The 22,300-nt window shown below is 36.0% G+C and overlaps 2 protein-coding genes across 2 annotated transcripts; one reads left to right on the top strand and one right to left on the bottom strand.

The window, feature by feature from the left end:
- The first annotated feature begins 4,157 nt into the window (after positions 1–4,157).
- LOC146139466 (uncharacterized) lies at positions 4,158–17,149 on the top strand. The gene is made up of 15 exons (XM_083391943.1): positions 4,158–4,270; positions 4,599–4,631; positions 4,826–4,858; positions 6,312–6,447; positions 6,889–7,142; positions 8,356–8,478; positions 9,365–9,487; positions 9,952–10,077; positions 11,123–11,319; positions 11,888–12,031; positions 12,508–12,621; positions 13,290–13,423; positions 14,227–14,392; positions 15,116–15,272; positions 15,893–17,149. Exons 1-15 carry the CDS (start codon positions 4,228–4,230, stop codon positions 16,084–16,086), a joined length of 1,977 nt encoding a protein of 658 aa, XP_083248069.1. The 5' UTR covers positions 4,158–4,227; the 3' UTR covers positions 16,087–17,149.
- A 475-nt stretch (positions 17,150–17,624) lies between these two features.
- On the bottom strand, positions 17,625–21,762 carry LOC146139465 (uncharacterized). The gene is made up of 4 exons (XM_083393102.1): positions 21,452–21,762; positions 20,943–21,087; positions 20,750–20,856; positions 17,625–20,413 (listed from the first exon to the last, which is right to left on the bottom strand). The coding sequence occupies exons 1-4, from the start codon at positions 21,701–21,703 to the stop codon at positions 20,168–20,170; spliced, it is 750 nt and encodes a 249-aa protein (XP_083249228.1). The 5' UTR covers positions 21,704–21,762; the 3' UTR covers positions 17,625–20,167.
- Positions 21,763–22,300: the final 538 nt, after the last annotated feature.

Raw genomic sequence — 22,300 nt, 5'->3', positions numbered from 1 at the left:
AACAAAACCAAAGTTGATTTACAACTCTAAAATGGTGTATTGCGAGGCGCTCATAAACTGGAATGATCTTCGTATGAGTTATCGTAGAACTTTGTAGAGAGTTTCGTATTGCATCACAAAAACAACTGCATGTTAAAAACAAGTTCGAACCCGGCCGAAAACAAATTTAAGTCCAACTCAGATTCCGTCCAGTTCTGAGTCCGACTCTCAATCTCCAACCTGTGTTCCTCCCATTTACGGAACTAGAAAGGGTGGATATAGAGTAGTTATTTACTCGTAGTAGGTATATCATATAACTAATCCACCCACAATACGTGCTGGTTGGTAAATATTTCACCATTTACTGTTCCACATCTCCAATTTACAGTTTGCGGCCTTATCGGATCCAATTTCGTAATGTGCATGGGCACGGCGGAGTCGGGATTCTCCGCGGCCCTGATTGAAATAAACCACCAATAATTTATCGTAATACGCAAGTACATTTTATGTATCCTTTTAAAATAAAGCAATTAACGCTACCTTAAACCAAATAAAGCGACTTTTTTTCGTTTTGCGCAATTACACTGGTTTTCACCTATATTTTTCGCACGAGCTCTCTCGAAAACATAACAGGTGCTTCTTATGAGTTGTTTTATGACATCATGTTATGACTTAAGCGCCCCTAATTTATTCACCATCGATTGGGCTAAACTCCAAGCAAATGTAACAATATAGAATCATAAAATCAACGGAAGATAATGAAGACAGAAAAAAGGGGAGAAAAAATAAAGAGAGAAAAAAAGGGGAGAAAAAATAGGGAGAGAAAAATGAGTAAAAAAATAAGGGGCGGAAAAAAATAAAGCGAGAAAAAATCAAGGTAGAAAAAACAAGTAAAGAAACAAAAAAACTCGTTAAAATTTTTTTTTTTCTGATTCCACATTAAATTTTATAAAATACGTCTGTTGGGTGGATAAACTAAAGGTAGATACCTGTCATTTCTTTAAATCATTTCTTTAAATTTCAAAATATTTATATTTTAAACGTTCTTAACATCACTAAATATGTCAAATATTGATTTTTTTTCAAAACATATGGTTACCTATGAAAACAAAATAATACTTGACGGATGTGGCAAAAATAATACAGCATTTTTATCTGAAATAACAGATACGAAGACGTCACCAAGTTGCGTTATGGAACTTGCAACTTGTATAAACCCTGCAGTTCCTGTTGGCAAACTTAACCCAAATTGAACTTCAAATTCTAAAATAACGAAGTATATTAAAAACAGTATAAGTCAAATGCGCCTAAATGTACCAGTGTGCTGTGGTTACCACAACAGACTATTTCACGTAATCTGTCGTGGAAAAAAGATTTAACGTTTATCCACTCTATCTGACACATCCCTTTAACTATAGACTGAGTTTAAAATTCGACTCACGAACTTTGCCAAGCCCTGATTTGGTATCTCAACCCCTGGTTTTATATCTCGCCTATTATACGCCTTAGTCACTTCAACTGTTATGCGCATTACTTAACGATGCTTTGTTTTGTTTTTAATTATGTATGATCACGCAATACACAAGAAAGTCCGCACTGATTTAAAATATAGGCAATTAACCGAAAAATGTTATTACATCGTGGGCTTCACGCGGGCTTGAAAGGTTGCGCGGGTCGCAATAGCCCCGTGGGTCGTATGTTGCGCAGGCCTGGTTTATTACTCAAGCTTATTACTTTAGTAGCCGTTACAAATAAGGATTGTTCATCAGAGCATGTTTGTTGTTAATTTACATTTACCTTGAATTCGTTTTTTCAGGCTACATATTGTGTGGTATAATTTTGCTTACCATAGTTGTTACCGTACGCAAAATAGATATCCCGCATTTACGGGTGATACAGTTCAAATAGAAAGAGCATACGTTTTTTCAGCGGTCATCTATGGTGTTTTAAGAGGATAAAGCATAATATTTTTTTTTAATTATCTTTATTTTGTGATTGTTTTTTTCCACGAAATAAACTTTAAACACTTAAAACATATTTCTGCCTTAGCTCCAAAAAAATATTCAAAAACCTCTCCTCCATTTAAAACATGTAATTCGTGTATTCCTGTTATACTTGTCCCTTATAGTAACAATTTATTCCCCCTGTTTAGTTCAATCAATAAAAATGTTACCGGCATATATTGTATATTCAAATTTATAATTTATTTCCTTACAAAAAAAAACATTTATTCCGGTCCAGATTAAACGAAGCGAATCTATCCGTTTTAACCTATTTTTTTTGGCATATTTTTTGGCAATTGTGACAATTTTGTTCTAATTAATGTTTTGTCACTGAAACTATACGACAATCACAAATGTATTAACTTAATAATGAATTTTGCATTGCCTCCTCTTTTTGATACAAGCTATATAGCAAAACGTTTCTGTGGTCAAACAGGTCTTTCGCATAGTTACAAGTTCGTTCGCATATTTTTCGTTTGGCATATTTAAGGCCATACATTCTACAGAAAATCTGGGAGGTTTGGGTGACCCTCACTTAGTATTTAAACTCAGGTTTAAATGTGCCTGAACGAAACGCAACGCCCCGCAGTAAAGATCGTTTGGCCTGAGGATGGTTGATGTAGATTGCATGTACGATAACACTTCTAATTTGTTTGGTGACATCGATAAGGGAAGTAGCGTACCCTACTAAAGGAGTATGCGTCGTAAATTGCAAGGATGATTTTTTTAAAAGATTTTAACGGTTTTAGAAATATGTCAATCAAGCTTATAACGACAACCATTATGTTAGAGGTCTTTATAGGTAAGTCGTGTTTCCGTAAAGCTATTGCTTCTTTGAGATATCAAGCTCAACTCTTCTACGATATTTAAGTGTTGGATTAGTTATACTTTCGTCCGATTATTTGGCACAAATTTCCTGAAATACGAGTTTAAGCCGCGCTAAATTGCCCAAGGCAAGAGATTAGGCCGCTCATATACTTGATCATAATAAATAACGATTTACGGCGGTTAACGTTGGATTAAGGTGAGAAGTAATGCGCCAGAAATTCCTTAGAACCTGTTGTTCGCCAATGGGCTCAACTTCGCAAAACTTGATCGTAATCCACGTTATATTCTAAACATAGAAACATATCAGCGCAATTGGAAGAGTATGACGAATGTCTGAACGGTATTTTTCATAGTCGATTAAATGACTATATTGTCGTCTACTCTAAAGCATAGCATCAGTATGATAGCTTGAGGCGCCGCACGTTTTCCACGCTTGTCAGACAGCCCTTAGAATTCCTGAAAATGCGTAGCCTAATTTTAGGCATAAAAATAATGGAAATTCCTGAAATCTGAAAACGATTTTGTGTGACTTAAGATCATTTTTATTTCAGGCTGCATGATGCAAAGGTTAGAACAAGTTTAGCGGAATATTTGCGGTAACGAGTGGCGTGTTAGGACGGCCAGCTTTAGTTATGGTAATGCCTGTTTGCAGTAACAATCGTATGGTTTATGTGTATCGCATTGCGCGTTGCCTGTGATCAAGTTACCTCTTTAGAAAACCTTTCGAATTTTTGCTATAACAGTAAATGCATTTCCAAGTGTATTGCTTTGCGTGAGCCTTCATGTGCGATCTTGATAAAATACATTTAATGACATTTTGGCAATCGCAAAAACAAATTTAAAACGTACGGCAATTTAATCTGGCTTTCAGCATTATTGATCCATTTAGTTACCTAAATTGTAGCTATATTAGATTACCGATATCTCGGATGTTTTTTTAAAATAAAATGCGCCACTGATATAGTGATGATTTTCTACAAAGCATCAGTATTAGAAAATAGTATAGCAAAACGATTTCGTTCGATAACTAAACTAGATAAAGAATCATTTTCAGAATCGAATATTTTTCTCCTATATATTTCTGATTTTAACATGTCTCAGTGGTAAAGTTTTAAGCAAAATATAACGTTGGCAGAGGATATATTGTTGAAAAAACATAAATGTCACAGCCAACGGAATTCTTCTAAATGGCAAAGCTATTTGCCGAGTTTAACGCGAAGGTAGCAATTTTAAAATCGATAGAAAATAAAAAAGCAAATTGATAAGAAAATAAAAAGCAATTACCTGCAGTTGTGAACTAATACGTACCGTTTTCCACTTTTTAATTTTTATATATATCTTGTTTCAGCAAAAATTACATTATTTCGAATAGTACTGAATCAAGTTTGTTTTCACTGATTTTGAACCTAATTCAGTCATGCAAATCGCTTTAATTTTAACAGTTATTGTCGTGAGCTCAGGTAAGAAAAAATCAGACTCTGCAGTTATGATTTATAATATAAAATAAAATACCTTAACATAATAAGTGTGGGATACTAACAAAGGGTATACTTAGATAAGACAATTAACATTACGAATAACACAAAGCTAAAGCAAAACACGGGGTTGGTTTCAAAAAGTTTATAAAAATCCATTCAGAACCAAAGGGACTTCCTCGACAGCAAATATCACCAACATCAGCTTAATCTAAAGTTTCACCCTAAATATATTTGGTTTCGTCCGAGTCACGAAGTTTAATCTGTTCCGTAGGTTGCTTTAACACACATTTTAATTCGCATGTGTGTTTAGGTTCAATATCAACCGCTGTGAACGCGCAATCAGGTAATGAATATATTACAATATTGTCTTTTTGCAAATATACTTTTCTATCATATTATATTAAACGTGTGTTTGTTTGTGGTAAAACTAATATACCCTGCATATAAACAACATAGACCGCTCTGTTTCGTCAATAATCTTTTACATTGTATAAGACTTGAAATTACATTTGTTTACGCTGCTCTTGATCTTTAAAGGGTTTTCGTCAACTGATGAAAGCACACAAGCAGGTAAACCGACAAAATTATACTTTATTGTTTATAAAGGTCATACCGGTAGTTATTTACATGTAACAAATGCCATAAACGGATTCATGCTTAATGGCGCATAACGTTCTGCACAGATAGAATATCAGCCATCATCTTTTCAGAAAAGTCTACAATTTTCTTATTGCACAAAGCGACATTTAAATTTTAAAAAACCTCGACCAAAATACGTGGCACAATCATATTTACGTGACTTTACAATTTATCAAGTCAATTTCTTTTTATAGGCAGGTTAAACTGGCTTGCAATCACAATATCGTTGGTAGGGATGTCCTATCGGATCGCTACCGATATTCGATGCCAGGTAGTGGTAGTATAGGGACTCGTCCGACATCGGTGCTGACCGATACCAAATAATACAAGATATTTAGACATGATTCCAGCGATTGCAGCGATTATAATGTTAAAGATAATCTTATCAATGACAAGTAGACTATAGCAACTGGAGATAGCTAAACTTTACAACGATTTTTAATAAATCGGAAAAATCGCCGTTTGAATTTTCAATTTTGTTTACTATCGTCGTTTTAACTTAAAACGTTTGAGCATACTAAAGACTTTATTTGCTGTCGGATCGCGATATAATGTTAAAGGTACAATCTTATCAACAAAGTGGGTCAGCAACTGGAGATAACTAAACGTCTTAATGCTAAAGGAAGTTGTGACCTAATAAATTGAAAAATTAGTTTTTAAAGTTTCAATTACGTCTACTTACATTGTTTTAACTTAAAACTTTCGAGCATAGTATTTTTTGGTTTCGGATCGGTTCTTGGTGTAGAACAGCGGTTCCTGAACTTTTATAAAAAGTTTGCCTGGCGGACCCTTTGCAATTATTTTGATATTTCGCGGCCCTATAAAAATTCAAGGGTCAGTTGACCCATGTTTCTTGTAGTACACTGGTGCAGTCGCAAACGATTCGTTGATAGCAGGTCACAGTTCAGCCTTATAGATGCCTTATGATGTCACAAGAGACATCAACAAACACGCTATTTTATCGAATAATAAAGCATAACTACAGACTAAAAATGTTTTAAACATAGTCTAATTCTAATGTTTAAAAACATTCGTTAATGACTAATGTTTAAAATAGTAAAGACTAACTCTCCTTGTGGACCCTCTGAAACTGTTGTACGGACCCCAGTTGGTCCAAGGACCCCAGTCTGGGAACCGCTGGTATAGAATATATTGTGTATTGATATCGCAATATAATGTCATGTATCTGACACCCGAATTGTTAGCAGTTAACATTGACAAGTAATAACGATGTCTGAGATGTGTTGCACTTAAACCTAACGTTTATTGATGTTTCTTATACGATAACATCAGAAAATGACTCACAAACAGCGTACGTTATATGTTCTTGTTAATGCTTTAAGTTAGAACACTTTTTGCCATTTCACCAATTATTCTTATACAGATTTGGAGCTCCAAAACATCCTACGTCACTATTACGTCGATAACCGCACCAGAACTTGGCAAGATGCACGTGATTATTGCAAGTCGATTGGAGCCGATCTGATAACGTATGGATTCAGAAACACGACGATCCGCAAGTACGATGTTACATGTCTGTCTTATTAACCTTATATTTAAACGACTAAAATGTGTTCTAACCCATATATATATTTTTTTTTTTTTAAGTTTGTTGCTCGATAGAATTTCTTAGAATACTTTACGTGATTTACAAAATGTCAAGTATGGCAAAAACTCGGCTCTATTTGCAATTACAAATCGTCCCAACTTTGCAAGTTTATAAACATTTAACATAACAAGGCGAATTTAGTTGTTCCCAACTTTTTCACAAATACAAAATTACTAACATTCAAAACCCAAAAGCCATAAACTTTAGCGACGGGAATATTGTGCGACCCTTAAAAATACGATTCGCATTACATACCAGTCAACTATAAAATTCAAGAAAATAGCATCTGAATAATAGTTATACTAAAACACTTAAATTATTATTTTTCCAAATTGATCTTACTTGTTTTCAGGTACATCTTAACCAACCTGATTCCTATCTCAGCACCGGAAGAACTAATCAGTTTTTGGATCGGTGCGACGGACCTCGCGGAAGAGGGTGCATGGGAGTGGATTGATGGGGTCGAATTGACCCCGGAAAACAGCTTTTTTCATGTCGGAGAACCGAACAACATAGCTGGCAACCAGCATTGTGGACAACTCTTCGGTTACAATCATAAGATGGACGACAATGCCTGTATCGACCTGAAACGTGTTATTTGCGAAGGTATACAGGAACTCTTACGAAGCGCGGGTGCCAACCATGTTTGTTGTGTCGGCTGTACGCTTAATGTTTACTGCTAGAGCGGCAATTAACCTGTATTACCGCTCGCGTTACAAAAAAATGACTTCTCTCTGCCAATAAGTTCATTTGAACTATTTAAACATCCATTTGAACTGTACTAAATACTTCAGGGTGTAGAAAACCTTACAATAAATAAATAAATAAATATGCCAGAACAACAACGCATCTTAGCGATGATGATGCAACGCTATTTTCAAATGGTATAAGTCAAACCAAAGGTATAAACTTATTTTACAGTTCTTATGTACCCTTAATTCGTTCAGGAAGGTATCTCCCCCTTCAATTAATGTCGCTTAGTAATATTTTACAAATTAAATCGGGTCACCGACGCAAAATAATCCGGGTATTTTATTGCTGTTGTTGACGCAACTTCTGCAGAACCCTCTGAGTTAAGATGTTTCATAAGGTTGTAGCATCCGTTGTCCTAGTTCCTGTAGTGTATTCTTTTCGGCCGTTTTCAGGTAACGTAAAAAAACTTTTTTGCCGTTCTGAGCTGTCACACAAATAAACACAAAATCAGAAAATATTTCAATAAATCCATTTTTCTACTCCACTATCGCGTTTCGTAATTTCGTGTAGTGCAACAATGGCGCGACATACCGCAAACCGAAATGTTTTTAACCTAAACAAGAGCGCAGACGATTTTTCTAGCTTCGAGCAAATATTTTGCGTCTGGACTAGCGTAACCAGACTCTGCAGCGTGGTAAGCCTATATATGATCGGCGCCCACGCAAAAATATTGTAAATTAATGATACGCTGCAACTTAATCCGAATTCGCTTGACTTCGACAGGTCATACAGTTTGTTGCCATATAGCTTTCGGATTTACCAGTTGTTAAATTTTTAAGATCAACAAGATAAATTCCAAAACGGTCAATTGAAAAGAGTAGCTTTTATTAAAATAATTTACTTTTTCATAATTTTATTACGCTTCTTTATGGAATTTTATTTTTTGAATAAAAGCATAAATAAATACAGTATCCTTGTTCATCGGATAACCCGTCTTGAGAGAACTATTTCGTTGTTTACATATATCTTACTATGACGTTGTATTTACTATTATTTGGGCGTAACTTATCATTAAAGGGTTGTAATTGGAATCGACGTTACCTGTCTGACGCTTTTGTTCTTTCAGTTCCAAATGAATGTGTCGAACCCACCAAAGTGTGCCATCCAAATGCGTATTGTGTGGACCATATAGGATCGTATTCGTGCTATTGCGAGAACGGTTACACTGGAAATGGAACGAACTGCATGGGTAACACTAAATTTACCAATTAAACTTTAAATTATTATTTAATATTCGGGTACACTATGCACTGATCTGAAATGTGGCTAGATAATAAATTTCAAAGCCAAAAAGGTCGAGTAGATCGACATTATCTTGATAATAAGACGTTTCGATACGAGCTTGTATCATCGTCAGTTTATGGGATCACATTAAGTCACATGATGTCGATCTATACTCGACCTTTTTGGCTTTTATTATTTAATATGTTTTTTAACGTCTTAGAATTTGTTTTAATTTTTAAAGTTTTAATCTTGGTTACTTGAGTTACTTGTATTCTATGATATATGTAGACAGGTGCAAGTTTTGCTTGACGTAAAAAAGCAATTTGTTTCCATAACCATGTGACAGACGAGGGTTGAATTGAACTTTTTAAATTGGAATTATATAGGACGAGTATTGGGTAAACTTGTTAAGCAGCATTTAACAAAAAATTATTAGTTCAAATGAAACGACAAAAATAGGTTTGCTTTAGGTCAGGTGTTTGTTTACAGACCCCTATTTTATTTTGTTTTGCGTGGGCCAGCGTCGGCGTGACATACTTTTTAAATAAACTTAAGAAGCCTTTCGTTTTAGTCAAACTTTTCCCAACTATAAACTGAAATTAGGTCTAAATATATTTCAAAAGAAGACGCCAAAGCGTTTTTTTCAAAGAATTTATTTTCTTTTAAATAAAATCTCCCAATTTTAAAAATGCATAAGGATTTCAACTATGCCCTCGTGGACCCCCCATCATAATTCAACTCCGCCAAGGGATCCACAGAGAAACGTTGAAATCCTCTCTTTTCGCTTAATCATTCTCCTAATACACTTCAAGTAGTCGGTTAACCAGCATGTCTTGACACTTGTCCTTCAGATATTGACGAATGCGATCCTTCACTTAACACGTGCCATGATGATGCAACTTGTACAAACACTGACGGTTCTTTTACCTGCACTTGTAAGGCTGGCTTCTCTGGAGACGGAACAAACTGTATCGGTAACTTACAGAAGCATTTCTTTTCGTTTGTTTTTTATTTAGAAGTTAACAAATGATTTTTTATGTCCACTCTGGTCTCAGACTTTATCAGTCTATTCACCTGGAAGTTGTAAATTATAAAAAGTAAGCTTTGTATACGGTTGTATTTGTCTAATTCTAAATAGAGGAATCAGGTAGCACTGTATAAAGGCAAATTGTATTGAATTCTTTCGCACAACCGTGCTTTATTAGGTTAAAAAATCATATACTTTGACCTTTGACCTGATGACGGTTTTGCTAAAGCTTGTCGAGAATTCAATACAATTTGTCTTTATACAATGCTACCTGATTTCTCTATAAAGATTAAGAATCAATATATAACGAGACTCGAACAAGACTTGCTATTTATTTGTCATATTTTTAAAAATGAAAAGTAAACCTTGTACTGTACTCTAAAGCTTACCACAAGAGTCTAATGTATAAAGATATCGACGAATGCTCGTTTGAGATCCACGACTGCGACGACTCACACGGCATATGCACCAACATGCCCGGATCTTTTTCGTGCAAATGCCCTCCAGGTTACGAAGGAGATGGACGCAACTGCACACGTAACGTTTGTCTTATATTTGTTCACCTTTACATTAAGGCTTTCTCCAGGATTACATCCCTTACTTATGTGAAAGAGGTTGCTGCGACACATTGAATTACGACAGGTCGTCGATATTCACTCAAATGTGTACCCCGTGTAAGGTATAGCAGTATAGGAATAAGAAAGAACGTCCAACCCGATGTCCAAACTCGGTACTTCTATCGCTATTTATTTAAATTCAGTTATGTTAACTAATATGGAAAATTGAGTCCGGATATTAACTATCGCACATACGTATTGGTTAAAAATATTTTTCAGTCGAAAATCGTGAAGTCGGAATTTCAATTCAAGGAAAAAACCTTAAGGTGTAGAAAACCTTGGTTACTCGGTCAGCTTTTTATTTTTGCTTTTATAAAATGTTGTCGATTTTGTCATTTTAATATTGTATTTCAGTAGAAAGAGTAGACAAATGATGGAATATTAAGTAAATGAATTGCTTTCAATATAGTTATTGTACTACCAAATAGTTGTGCGACACTTGTTAGTCGGTTTTACGCTAAACCAGTGGTTCTCAGTCTTTTATGGCCAGCGGCACCCCCCAGAAATAATAAATAGATTGCGGCAACCCTATAAGATTTTCCGTAGGTATTTCACTAGAATGTCAAAATAAACCGAACTAGAACAACACACTTCAACTCTACAGTATACAGCGTATAGGTTATAATTGGATTTATTATAATCAAATCTTACACAAAAAGTTGTGGGAGTTAAGCAAAAATCATATTCTTAACGATTCCCAAATATGTCGCGACATCCTTGAGGATTAGAAATGGTGTCCCAGGTTGCCGCGGCACCCCGGTTAAGAACCACTGCGCTAAACTGTTATCTGCATAAAAAACAACATTTGGCAAACTTTGGCTAGGATTCATTCAACATAGTCGTGGGCAAACTACCAGCTTCAGACTCACATTAGCTTTCCTTAACATGTATTTCGTAACTAAAAGCTTGCAAGGCAAAAGCGAGAATATCGAAAAACGACTCTTTTTATGTTCCTTTAACTTTAGTCAGCCTGGTCATTTTCTGCTCTGCGACTGAGATCCGGCTTAGCATGCCGGTTCGCATGGCCAATCGCTACAGCGCAGATGAAAACACGATGCACCTAAACGAGAAATCCTGCAAGCCTCAAATAAGTTCGGACAACGACAGCTACATATTCGTCGTGTCAGGCAAACTCGGCTCCATTTGTGGCACCAAAGTTCGGGTAAGTATACTACAAAGCAGAGTCTTCGAAAAATAAACTTTTTGGCGATTAGAAATTTGTAAAACATATGACTATAATTATAAAAAAGGTGGTCGACGCGAAATGCGACGAGCAAGTCAAAACCAATAAGATTCGACATTTCTTAACCTCTATACCGCTATGAACGGTACTTCTATTCCTAAAGGATTTTACTTATAAATATGACTCCTTAATTTTAAGAAATCAGAGGTTAACCCTTACGGTTAGTTTTATAAGATGGCCGTCCAAGATTGCAATTCGTGTAAAACATTGCGACCTTTAACTAAATCGCGGAGTTTGATCAAGGCAACTATGAATTTTTCGCTTTTTCAAGTTTATGTTTCCTTAAATAGATCAAAAGCTTTTATCAGAATTCCTTTCAAAACTTATATAATCCGTAAAGTGCTTCGTCGGGCAGGCCAAATGTTTTTATTTAAATTATGTCCTAAATTATTTTAGTTGTACTCTAGCTTAAATCGCACATTTCACATCTTTGCAGTTAGACGGTAAAACCACATTGATACTTATGACATAAACTTTTTGTTTACAGAGAAACGCAACCCACCTTATTTACAACAACGAAGTGCGTTCGTTTCCCGACCCCAACAGCATCGTGTTCACCGGTAGTACCTTGAAGATTCCTTTCAGCTGCGCATTTCGGGCGGTTGGCCACCTCGTAACACTTAACTATACGGTAACCAGTTGTACATTGCTTGACATGCAAAGTGTTGAAATAGACTGTTTGCGTATCTGTTGATCTGATATGGTGTGTGAGCGGTGCTCAACCTGTGAGTTATTACCCCCAAACACGTAATTTGACAATTTAATTTCACCTTTACAAATATATGAGATGCCATCTAAAAAGGTTTAAAATCAAAAGGTATAGCTTCCAGGTTATATTGTTTAAATTTTTAATATTTAAATGAAAGTATTGTTTATAGTTGCGTTCAAAAATCAATTATTGCAAGTTAAAACAACACAATTAACCAGTAGTAATTGAAATATAAGTTATTTAAGGGGTAACATTACTTAAAAATGTTCAAGTTGAAGCCTTATGAGAAATATTTTGAGGATTTTATCAGAAAACCTTTTATAAACCAAACCATCAGTGTATGTTGGAAACCAAAGGTTGAAAATAGATCAATGAGTTAAACTTTGGCTCATTTTCAGGCACTAATCGACACGACCACGATAAACATGATTGAAGGTAGCGGTCGGTTTCAACTTACTGCCTCCATGTTTTTGAGTGACTTCGAAACACCCGATACAAGACAGACGTTTTCGGTAAGCAAAATGTTTTTCGTTTATCTTAAATAACCTGTTTTTGTAACAGCAGAACACTCTAAAGCTAGCAAATTGTGTGTTTGTGTGTGTGTGTGTGTGTGTGTGTGTGTGTGTGTGTGTGTGTGTGTGTGTGTGTGTGTGTGTGTGTGTGTGTGTGTGTGTGTGTGTGTGTGTGTGTGTGTGTGTGTGTGTGTGTGTGTGTGTGTGTGTGTGTGTGTGTGTGTGTGGAAATTTAGCTTGCAAGGGTCAAGGTGATTTCTATTATGACATATTCAGTGCAACACTGTTTTTTTGCAAGAAAGCGTTTGTCAACAGTGTTTTCAGGTATAAGAACTTTTTTTTGACACAGCAAGATATGACGGAACTGGAAGAATATAGCTTTAGGTATTAACTTTTGTTTGGCAGCAGATACTCTTATCAGCACTGACCTTATTAAGCTGGTATGGCTTTCGACAGCTCAACAGCTTTGTACGTTATTCGTAAGGCTGGCGAAGATTTAATGTGATTAACATTTGCGAAAGTCTGACGAACACGTCTGCGCGGTTTGCTATAAGCTATCTCTCTGCCACAATCTCGTCAATCTTAATTCACTCCCAATGAGAGGCGGCAGCAAATTGAAAAACAAGCTATTTTTAGAAGCATTCAGCTTTTATTCCTTTTTCGCAAAGACCACCGACTTCATTTACATCCTGGTTGGCTTCGATACGGAGGACCCTGACTTGAAGGCTGTTCTTCGAAGTTGCTGGGCCACACCCACGTTTGACCCACGATCGGAAAAGCGTTACGACCTTATCGACGAAAGGTATGAAACTAAAGTTTTCATGTTGCCGTGTGAAAGAGTGTATTATGTCAAATATATAACTTTTTGAAGGAATGTACCGCTTTAGAATGATTACCGAAATCGGTCAAGATATCAGGGCTTTCAAAGAAAGTCTTTAAAATAAACCCGTGATAAGATACTTACACTGTTAGCAACAACAAGGCTGTCACGAAGGACTTTGTCACATTTTTCGATTTTATATTTTGTCACATTTTTCGATTTTAATACAAGACCAGAGCTTCTTTTCTGGTTGCATAAACCCTAAGCGGTGACCTACCAATGGATTCAATATTAGAAACTATAGGTCGTTTTAGTTTCATTTTAGTTTAAAATTTGCCCTTGGCTTTTATTTTTTTGGCACAATTTTAGATGGTAATACAAGACCAGGCCTTTTTACCGGGGGTTCCATAAACCCAGGAGGTACCCTATCTCAGGTATCAATAGCATAAAGTATGGGTAGTTCTAGTTTCAATTTAGTTGAAAATGTGCCTGGTTTTATTATTTGGCACAACTTTAGATTTGAACACAAAACCAGAGCTTCTATTTTGAAGTTCTACATACCGAAGGGGTGACCTATCAAAGGAGTCAATAGTAGAAACATGGATGGTTCTACTTTCATTTTCGTTTAAAGTGTACCTTTGAGTTTGTCTGCTGGGATCAAAAGAGTTATCCGAACAGAAATAGGTGTACTTTGGACAAAAATGACCTCAAAAGCTTATACCGTAGGTCGTACACGCAACTGAAAAATGACTTATATATATTTTTTCTGAATATTTTCTCTGTAGTTGTGCTATTAGCGAAGCCGTTAGCGGCACACTGAAGATGGTTTCAAATGGCGAGACCAACGAGGCTCGCTTCGAGGTCCAGGTGTTCCGCTTCACCGACGAGAATAAGCTCTACATCCATTGCGAAGTGAGCGTTTGCAACTCGGCAAACCGAAGCTGCGTACCGGTAAGATATTTCATTTGGTGACGAAAAGTTTAGAGTTTAGGCGAGATCTTGTGGTGGACAGTTTGGCTACTTAAGGATTGTAAAATTCTTAGAAAAGTGTCTGCTGCACAAATATGGGGGACTTGAGTGTTTTACTGCAGTGAGCAGATTTCACGTTGTTTGAATCACAAAGTACAACGTGGATAAGTTGGCAACCTGATTAAGGAAAGTTCGATAATTTGATTTTCTATTTCGACATTGATCCTTACTATTTTGTTGCAAAAAGCACGGCCGCATGATCCTTTACTAAAAGGCGATTTAACATTGTCAAAATGGCTAAAATAATAAAATTGAAGCGCATAAAATTATTTAACCAAGGTATTTAAACCAAGGTATATGACTTTCTAGCATACATTTGCAGGGCGAAAATTCTACTTTTGCTTAAAACATATCTTATAACAAGTATCGCACGATACCTTATATTAAAGTATCGATCCCATATACTCAACGGTCCAGCATATAGGCTTCAGTTTAAAATTCCAAATATATAGCCTTAAAACAAAAATTAAACGTTTGCTATAAAAAACAACAAACAATTCGTACATTAGATAACCATCAAAATAGTCAAACTATACAAAATAATCTATTTTCGCCGCAAACAGATATATACGCTATCTATCAGCGGTTGATTAGTGTTGCCTAGCTGATAATGATCATACGAAATCAGCTATTTACTTCCAACAGAACTGTGCCCCTCCAAGGAAATGGAAGGCGTCGCTTGGCCCTTTGCACAACCGTCGTGCTCGACAAGCTGAGGACAAACAAGTTCTTCATCAAGTCATCGGACCATTTTACCGAACAGAGCCCGACAAAGATTGTGCAAATCCTTCGGGAATCAACGGTAAGCAATAGGGGTGTACGATAATTGAATTTTTCCGATGCTGGGAGCCTACCTGATAATTCTGGCCGAAACAACGTTAAAAACTAAACTAAATTACTTCATTGCTAACTTCAAGCATGCACAATGAACAAAATTGATAGGTTTTCCAAGTTTTTGGGGCTAAAATGTGGTTTAGTGTTACCGGTGTACCAGTTCAGTTACCTCTAGTTGTTAATCTATATTTTCCATTAATATACGTTTCAAGTCGCTACTAATGTGGTAATTTCTATATAGTAATTTGGTATCGGATCACTACCATCATGGTTGTACCCACTCGTCATCTGGTATCGGCTACGATTCTATATTATCGGACAGCCCTTGTAATTTATACGACTCTTTTACGCTGATGATTCTATGTTTTCAGCAATAAGTAAAGTGATATTTGGTTTGTGACTACTTTAAGCAAGCGATAATATTGGTTACAAATATGTTTTTTTACCTTCTGAGCATACTTTTCTTGATCCAGATAACGACATAGGTTGTATTTGTTGGATCGAAAATCAAATCGCAAAATGAGGTTTATTTGCTATTACACACTTCTCTTTTTAAAATACTTAAAGTTCTATTTACATTTTACGCAGTTGTTATTCTTGGTGGAGTATTGGGCGGAGTGGTGCTGCTTCTGATCGTAATCATTCTGGCAATTTTGGCCAAATTTTACATTTACGGGCCCAGGACGAAAGTGTTGGACTTGCCAGCCAAGCATTCTTTAACAACTGTCACAAAGCAGCCAAGCTATATCAAGGGAAATGATAACGAAGCGTTTAGAATCTAAGCTAAGAATCTTTCCAGAGATTGTTTAAGTAATTACGTATGCAGGTGTTTTTCATGTGAATATATCTCTAATTATATATTATCCAAGCTACATTTTAGCCAAAACTGTGACACCCGCTAAGTATTTAAATATACCATGTACCGGTACACTGGTTGCAAATCGTATCATCGTAACGCAATGCTATACAGCTTTACCTTAGTGCACGGAGGCGGCGGATTCAAATACACGGAGACATGACGCAAAACTTTTTATGTTTTCCTGTTTTAAGTGTACGTAATATCCTTGAAGTCCTTGAGAATATTGTTTGAAAATTTAAATATTGGACTTTTTTGACCCAAAGCCGCTAAATTAATGTGGTTAATACAATTCGAATCATATGCGTTTTTGCCTTTTGCGTAAACTTGGCTGATTGCTAAATAGTTGACATCTTGATTGCAAAAATTATTTCGATATACGCTCAATACGTCACGTCTCCTCTAAATAAAAATTTGCAATTTGAACGCTCTGCGTCAACACCTTGCGTCGTTGGATGTAGCCTCCATTTTATGGTTGCTGATTTTAGGACGTATATTTGTCATATCAATTCTAAATTAGCTTAATAATTAATCATTTCCAAAGTAAAAAGGTCAAAAAGGTTGTATCATCTTTAGTTAAAACGTCTTAATCAAGATGTCGATCTACTCGACCTAGGCTTTGCAATTCATATTATAAAGCTACAGTACAGATCCATGCATAGTTTACCAAACTCTTAAATTATTTTGTTCAATAAATACTGGATTCGCCACCACTTACAACAGAATTGAATTTATCTTGTAAGTGTTTATCTTATAAATTGCCGAAATAGAATTTAATCGTATTGACTTGTATTGCATCGTTTTGAAAAGTTCAAACGTATAACGCATCGTTTCGTTTTTGTCTATATCATTGCTAACCTGTTTTATCTGAGCCCTCACGTCATTCTCCATATTGCTTTTCCGTCAACAAATCTGTTAACTGTAGGCTTCGTCAACAATATAATATTGCTAAATCTTGCCGTGTTGTGGTGCACTTGTAGAAAATAAAAATAACCGTTTTTCGTGTATGAGAAAATAATCACCAAACATTCGAACACAAATGGTGTTAATTAAACCTAATATCGTATAAAATATCGGTGGCAATATGGTACTATACTGACTACTGCGTCTGTTAGCATTTTCAATGATATTTTATACACGAACAATGTATAATTGCAGTTAGAGATACGATGTTTTTTATTTTACTTAAAAACCATCATGAAATTAAACAACTTAAAAGATTTGTTTTCAGAGTAATGAGCAAATATTTAAGCATTGTAGCTTGTAGTTACCGTGATTATATGATAGGACTACCATATTATCAACACCCAAAAAGAGGACATTTTTTGCATGCAAGTAAAACGAAAGTAGAATTGTTACGTTTGAGAAAAAGGTGTCATAGCCACAAGTAAAGTATTCAGCTTCGAAATTAATCCATCCTTTTCTGAAACAAGGATACTTCTGGCGTAGCTTATAAGTAAACAGAGTTTTCCTCTTCAACATTATAATTTATAACTTATTTAATTTGAGTCCCCCTGTTGCTAGCCTGTTATCCAATTATGTAAAATGTGGATAAAAAGTGGTTCGGCGATATGAAAACATGCAATGGCACTCAAAAAGACTTTGTGCTAAATGAAGTTAACAAAAGTTTGAAAAAGCAGAGTTTGTACAGCGATGTAGGAGTGGTGTACAACCCAAACGAAACCATTAAAATCATTGCGAAAAATTGAATATTAACTTTGAGCTCACGCACCCTATGAATTTCTTGGAGTATAAGCAACTAACTCGAAATGTAAAAAAGAGGACATTAGGACATTGTTGAGCGTCCTCGGAGGACCATTCAGTTTTCTTGAGAAAATAGGACAAATCCTCCTAAAATAGGACATATGGTAAGCCTATTATAGGAGTGGTCTCAAACCTTTTTAACAAACGACCCCAATTTAATAAAAATGAAATCAGAATTTACATTGCGGCCCCATTTTGTAATAAAGTATAAAAATATTTTAAATAATGTTGGAACAAAGTAACTCGAGAGAGTATGCGAATTATACACATTTCCAGAGAACTGTTGTTACATTTGTGCACCAAAATGTCAATTTGTTTCAGCAGTAAATTACATTCAGTGTGATGGTTGCGCCTGTATAATGTCCACTATAGTTTCTGCAAACACGGCTCCACTTTGCATAAGCATAACCGCATGTCCCAAGCGATTTACAATGTTTCGTTTTAAATAGCTCATGGCGCCGAATTTTGTTAAACAAAACCATGTGGTTGAAAACGGAAAAATTAGTTAACTCACAAAATTTATTTATTTGCTAAAATCGGTGCAACGAATAGCAGGTCTTATAAGAGCTAAAAAACATATATTTTATGCAACATAAACAAAAGCTTACTTTGTCATGTATGAGTCACGTTTATTATTGTGACGTCATTGTGAAGAAAACGAAATACATGAATCGCACTAAAACAGCAAAAACATGGTGAGTGGTGGCGATCCCAGAAAAATTTTAGGCTACCCCAATTGAGGTCGCGACCCGCAGGTTGGAGACCACTGTATTATAGGACACCCATATATACCTATAAATACCATGTCAAACCATTTTAGAGATACCTTAAGTTTAAATGTTGCTACAGCCTTTCAAACAGCCCACATAATCTCAAAATATTTACGTGAACAAAAGTGGACAAAATAGTCACCCGCAAAATCGATGCCAAGCAGAAATATTGTTGAGTGTATAAAACATGCTCGACTGCTTTTGTGTGAATAACTAAGCAAACAATAACACATCAAGTAAATGCTCATTGTTAGGTTCGGAGAAGTTGATCGATCCTTCAAATCAATAAGTTGTTTTTACCAAACCCTTTTTTCGTATTTTACAAAGCAGCTTATAAAATATCTTTAAACTGTGTCTATTTGTAGCCTACGAGACTTTGCTGCTGAGAAGATGTAAACAGTTTTAGCAGTCTTTGTAGTATATTTTGTATTTAGTACAAATATGTTTAGCCTTACGGCCATGGGCGCCCGCACGGGGGGGGGGTTGGGGCAAAGGGGGGCACTTGCCCCCCCTGGAATTTCAAAATGCGATTATTAGTATTATGTATAAGTGTGATATGTATTACTTATGAAGGCTAAACATATTATTATCCATTGCCCCCATTGGTGTATCCAGGGGAGCGGGAGTTCTTACCCCCTTTTTGTAAGTGATATTATCGTTTTTTGTTCGTTTTTTTCATGGTTTAACAAACTGTTCGAAGCGGCGTGCTTTTTAAGTAATTGGGTCATGCCTCTTTGTTTTAGTATTGCAGGTGGTGAAAGACGTGCTTGTAATTTAGCGCTCGTTCCGTTCATGGAACTTGCGCTGCTGATAGTCGAAATATGTGTAATTCAACCAAAATTAATCACACATATTTCACGGTCTTGGTTCACCGTGATTTCGCAGCTGGCGCCTGGTCGCTTTTGCTGGACGTACTTGGCTGTTTCTGATTAGTTTTTTTTATCACGTCTTGCAATCACCATTCTATGACGTCATGCTGTCACTGTTTTATGACGTCACTATTCATAAACTTCAAACGAAAAATAGGGGAATTCCCTAAGTTGAAAATTCAGGACCCCCCTTTTCGATTTTTTGGTTACGCCCCTGATTGCCCCCCCCCCTGGAAAATTTTCTGCGGGCGCCCCTGCTTACGGCCAAATGGCATTTTTCAGTACGTCGGTTAACGCGTAAAAGAAAGGAAATATACAATACCATATCCAATATATTGGAGATTTGGGCTCAATAAACCATTTCTGAATTATTAAAACTCCGATGCGCAAGATAATTGTATGTAGCAATTGGATTATGACCCAAATTCTAAACAAGAATTTGGTGTACCGCATATAGAAATATAATTTAACATATTCAATACTTTCTTGTCTAAATAGTTGGGAAGTAAACAATATTTTAATCCTTAGTCTTTCGCCGTTCCAGTTGCCATGTTTGTACATCGCAAAAGTTGATACAACTATGGGGTTAACCAACGTCGTAAACCTATTTTGAAGAGAAAAGCGCGAAAAAAGCGATCCCAATCAAAACTAGCAGAACCGCAAGTGAAACGTTCAGCTCAGTTACTAAGCGACGCATGATCTTGTCTTCTCGTCGCAAGTCATCCATCATACTCGCCCCTTTATTCTTGTACGGGAACTCACGATCGGGAACCTCGACCCCCAAAAAGTCGCAGAGTGGTTTCCAACCTTGCTTTACTTCATAGACAAGCAGCTTGTCTTTCGGGGCGTTCTGTAAACCAAGAGAGTATTTTTATAATACTTCTTGTAAATCCTAAAATATCTTAGTTGACGTGTTTCTAAAATGTAAGAATTTTGTTAGCAATATGGGTGTTTAACTGGCTTTTCTGCTTACTTCGTTAAACAAATTGCTATGGCTATGTAAATGGTACAGTTCGTTACTCATAGTAAAAAATTGCGTTGGCTTTAATCGTACATTCGATGGAAATATTACAGTCGTGTTTGATGTGTAATTATGTCATCTTATGGAAGGAATTTGGCACTAACCGCAAGCTATGGCAATCTACAATCAATGTTTGCTTGATTTAAAATAGCAAACAAAACTGACCTGTAAAACATTCCGATTGTGTTTCCGAAACAATCGCTTTATAGCTTCTTCTTTGTAGGGACGTACGGTTGACCAAGGCCAGGCACCAAAACATCCAGTTATGGAAACTAAAGATGTCCGGTATTATCGATTTAGCTTTAGAAAAAACGAGGAAGGATGCCAGCAATGCACACACATGTGGAAGTTTACTTACAAACTGCTGTTCGAAATTTAAAGAGCCTCCACCCCGAGAAACAGAAGGTTAGTAGAGATATGTATCTTATGTCGTTATTCAGAGCAGCAGCTTGTTTCATGAGGCTGTTATACCAAGATTCCTCGTCACGAATCGTCAGAACAATCTGCAAGGCGGAAAGTATAGTTCTCATTTTAATTTAACTTTAAATAGTTTGCTATATCTAATATTTACATAGGGAAGCACATATTGTTCCAAACCAGAACCTAAAACCGATTGACCTCCCAAACCTCTTTAGGCTTGATAAAAGTAAGTATAGGCCTACAGAACTTAATATACCGAAAATCACTTTGTTTGGATGTTATAATATGACATATATATATAACATCCAAACAAACTGATTTTCGGTTTACTAAGTTCTGTACCGTAACTTATATCGTTAGGCATATAAACAAAATTTGGTCACTTAAAAAAAACGTCAAGCTACAGTTTTGTGCTACATTTTATTATATATATATAATGTACGGTACCTTAGCATCAGGAAAGGCTTCCAGTATCTCCTCCCAGTAATAGCAACTCGGGCCATCCGTCACAGCGTCCACGTCTTTGTACATTCTCCTGAAATCTTCAACTTTTGCTCCTTCTCTTATTGTTCTCACCCAATCGTCTCCAAGGAAATAGAAGTTCTCCATGAAATCGTAAACATTAAAGCCGAGTTGACCTAAAGCCGCGTACATTGTCTTCGTACCGGTTTTGGGTAAACCAGCCACTATGACCTTCATATTCCGTGCTGGTGTTAAAGGCAGAATGCAATAAAACCGCTACTTTAAATTACACCTTCACCTACTTCGTACATACAAACATCGGTTTAGAAACAGCACAATTTAAGATATGTTAAATTTAAATAACAAAAAAGAGTTCAATGGTGAAAATAACGGCCCAAATAGACGTTAAAAGCGACATGCTTTATTTTCAAACGTTTCGGCAATTTCTAATGCCATCATCAGTGAAATTGCCGAAACGTTTGAAAATAAAGCATGTCGCTTTTAACGTCTATTTGGGCCGTTATTTTCACCATTGAACTTATGAACAGATCCGTATATAGTGTTCCAAAAAAGAGTTCTATGAAAAATATCTTTTCAATTAAAATGTCAACCATTGTGGGGGCAGCTGACTCGATGAGAACTTCTAACGTCGCTCATATGTTTAATTTTCGCACTTTCAAAATACATTTATATCTAATCAAAACTAATAATGCTAAATAAATCATCAAACACTCTAATAATGCTAACATAAATCACCGTGCCACGAGAACACCTATTAACGTTTTGGCACCACAAAACCCCTTAAAATTATGACATATAAACGTATATGGTGAC

This window comes from Ascidiella aspersa, chromosome 6 (genome assembly GCF_963924565.1).
Source record: "Ascidiella aspersa chromosome 6, kaAscAspe10.2, whole genome shotgun sequence".
In the NCBI taxonomy this organism is placed as follows: domain Eukaryota; kingdom Metazoa; phylum Chordata; class Ascidiacea; order Phlebobranchia; family Ascidiidae; genus Ascidiella; species Ascidiella aspersa.
The sequence above is the reverse complement of the archived record's forward strand: the minus strand, read 5'-3'. Positions and strand labels throughout refer to the sequence as shown.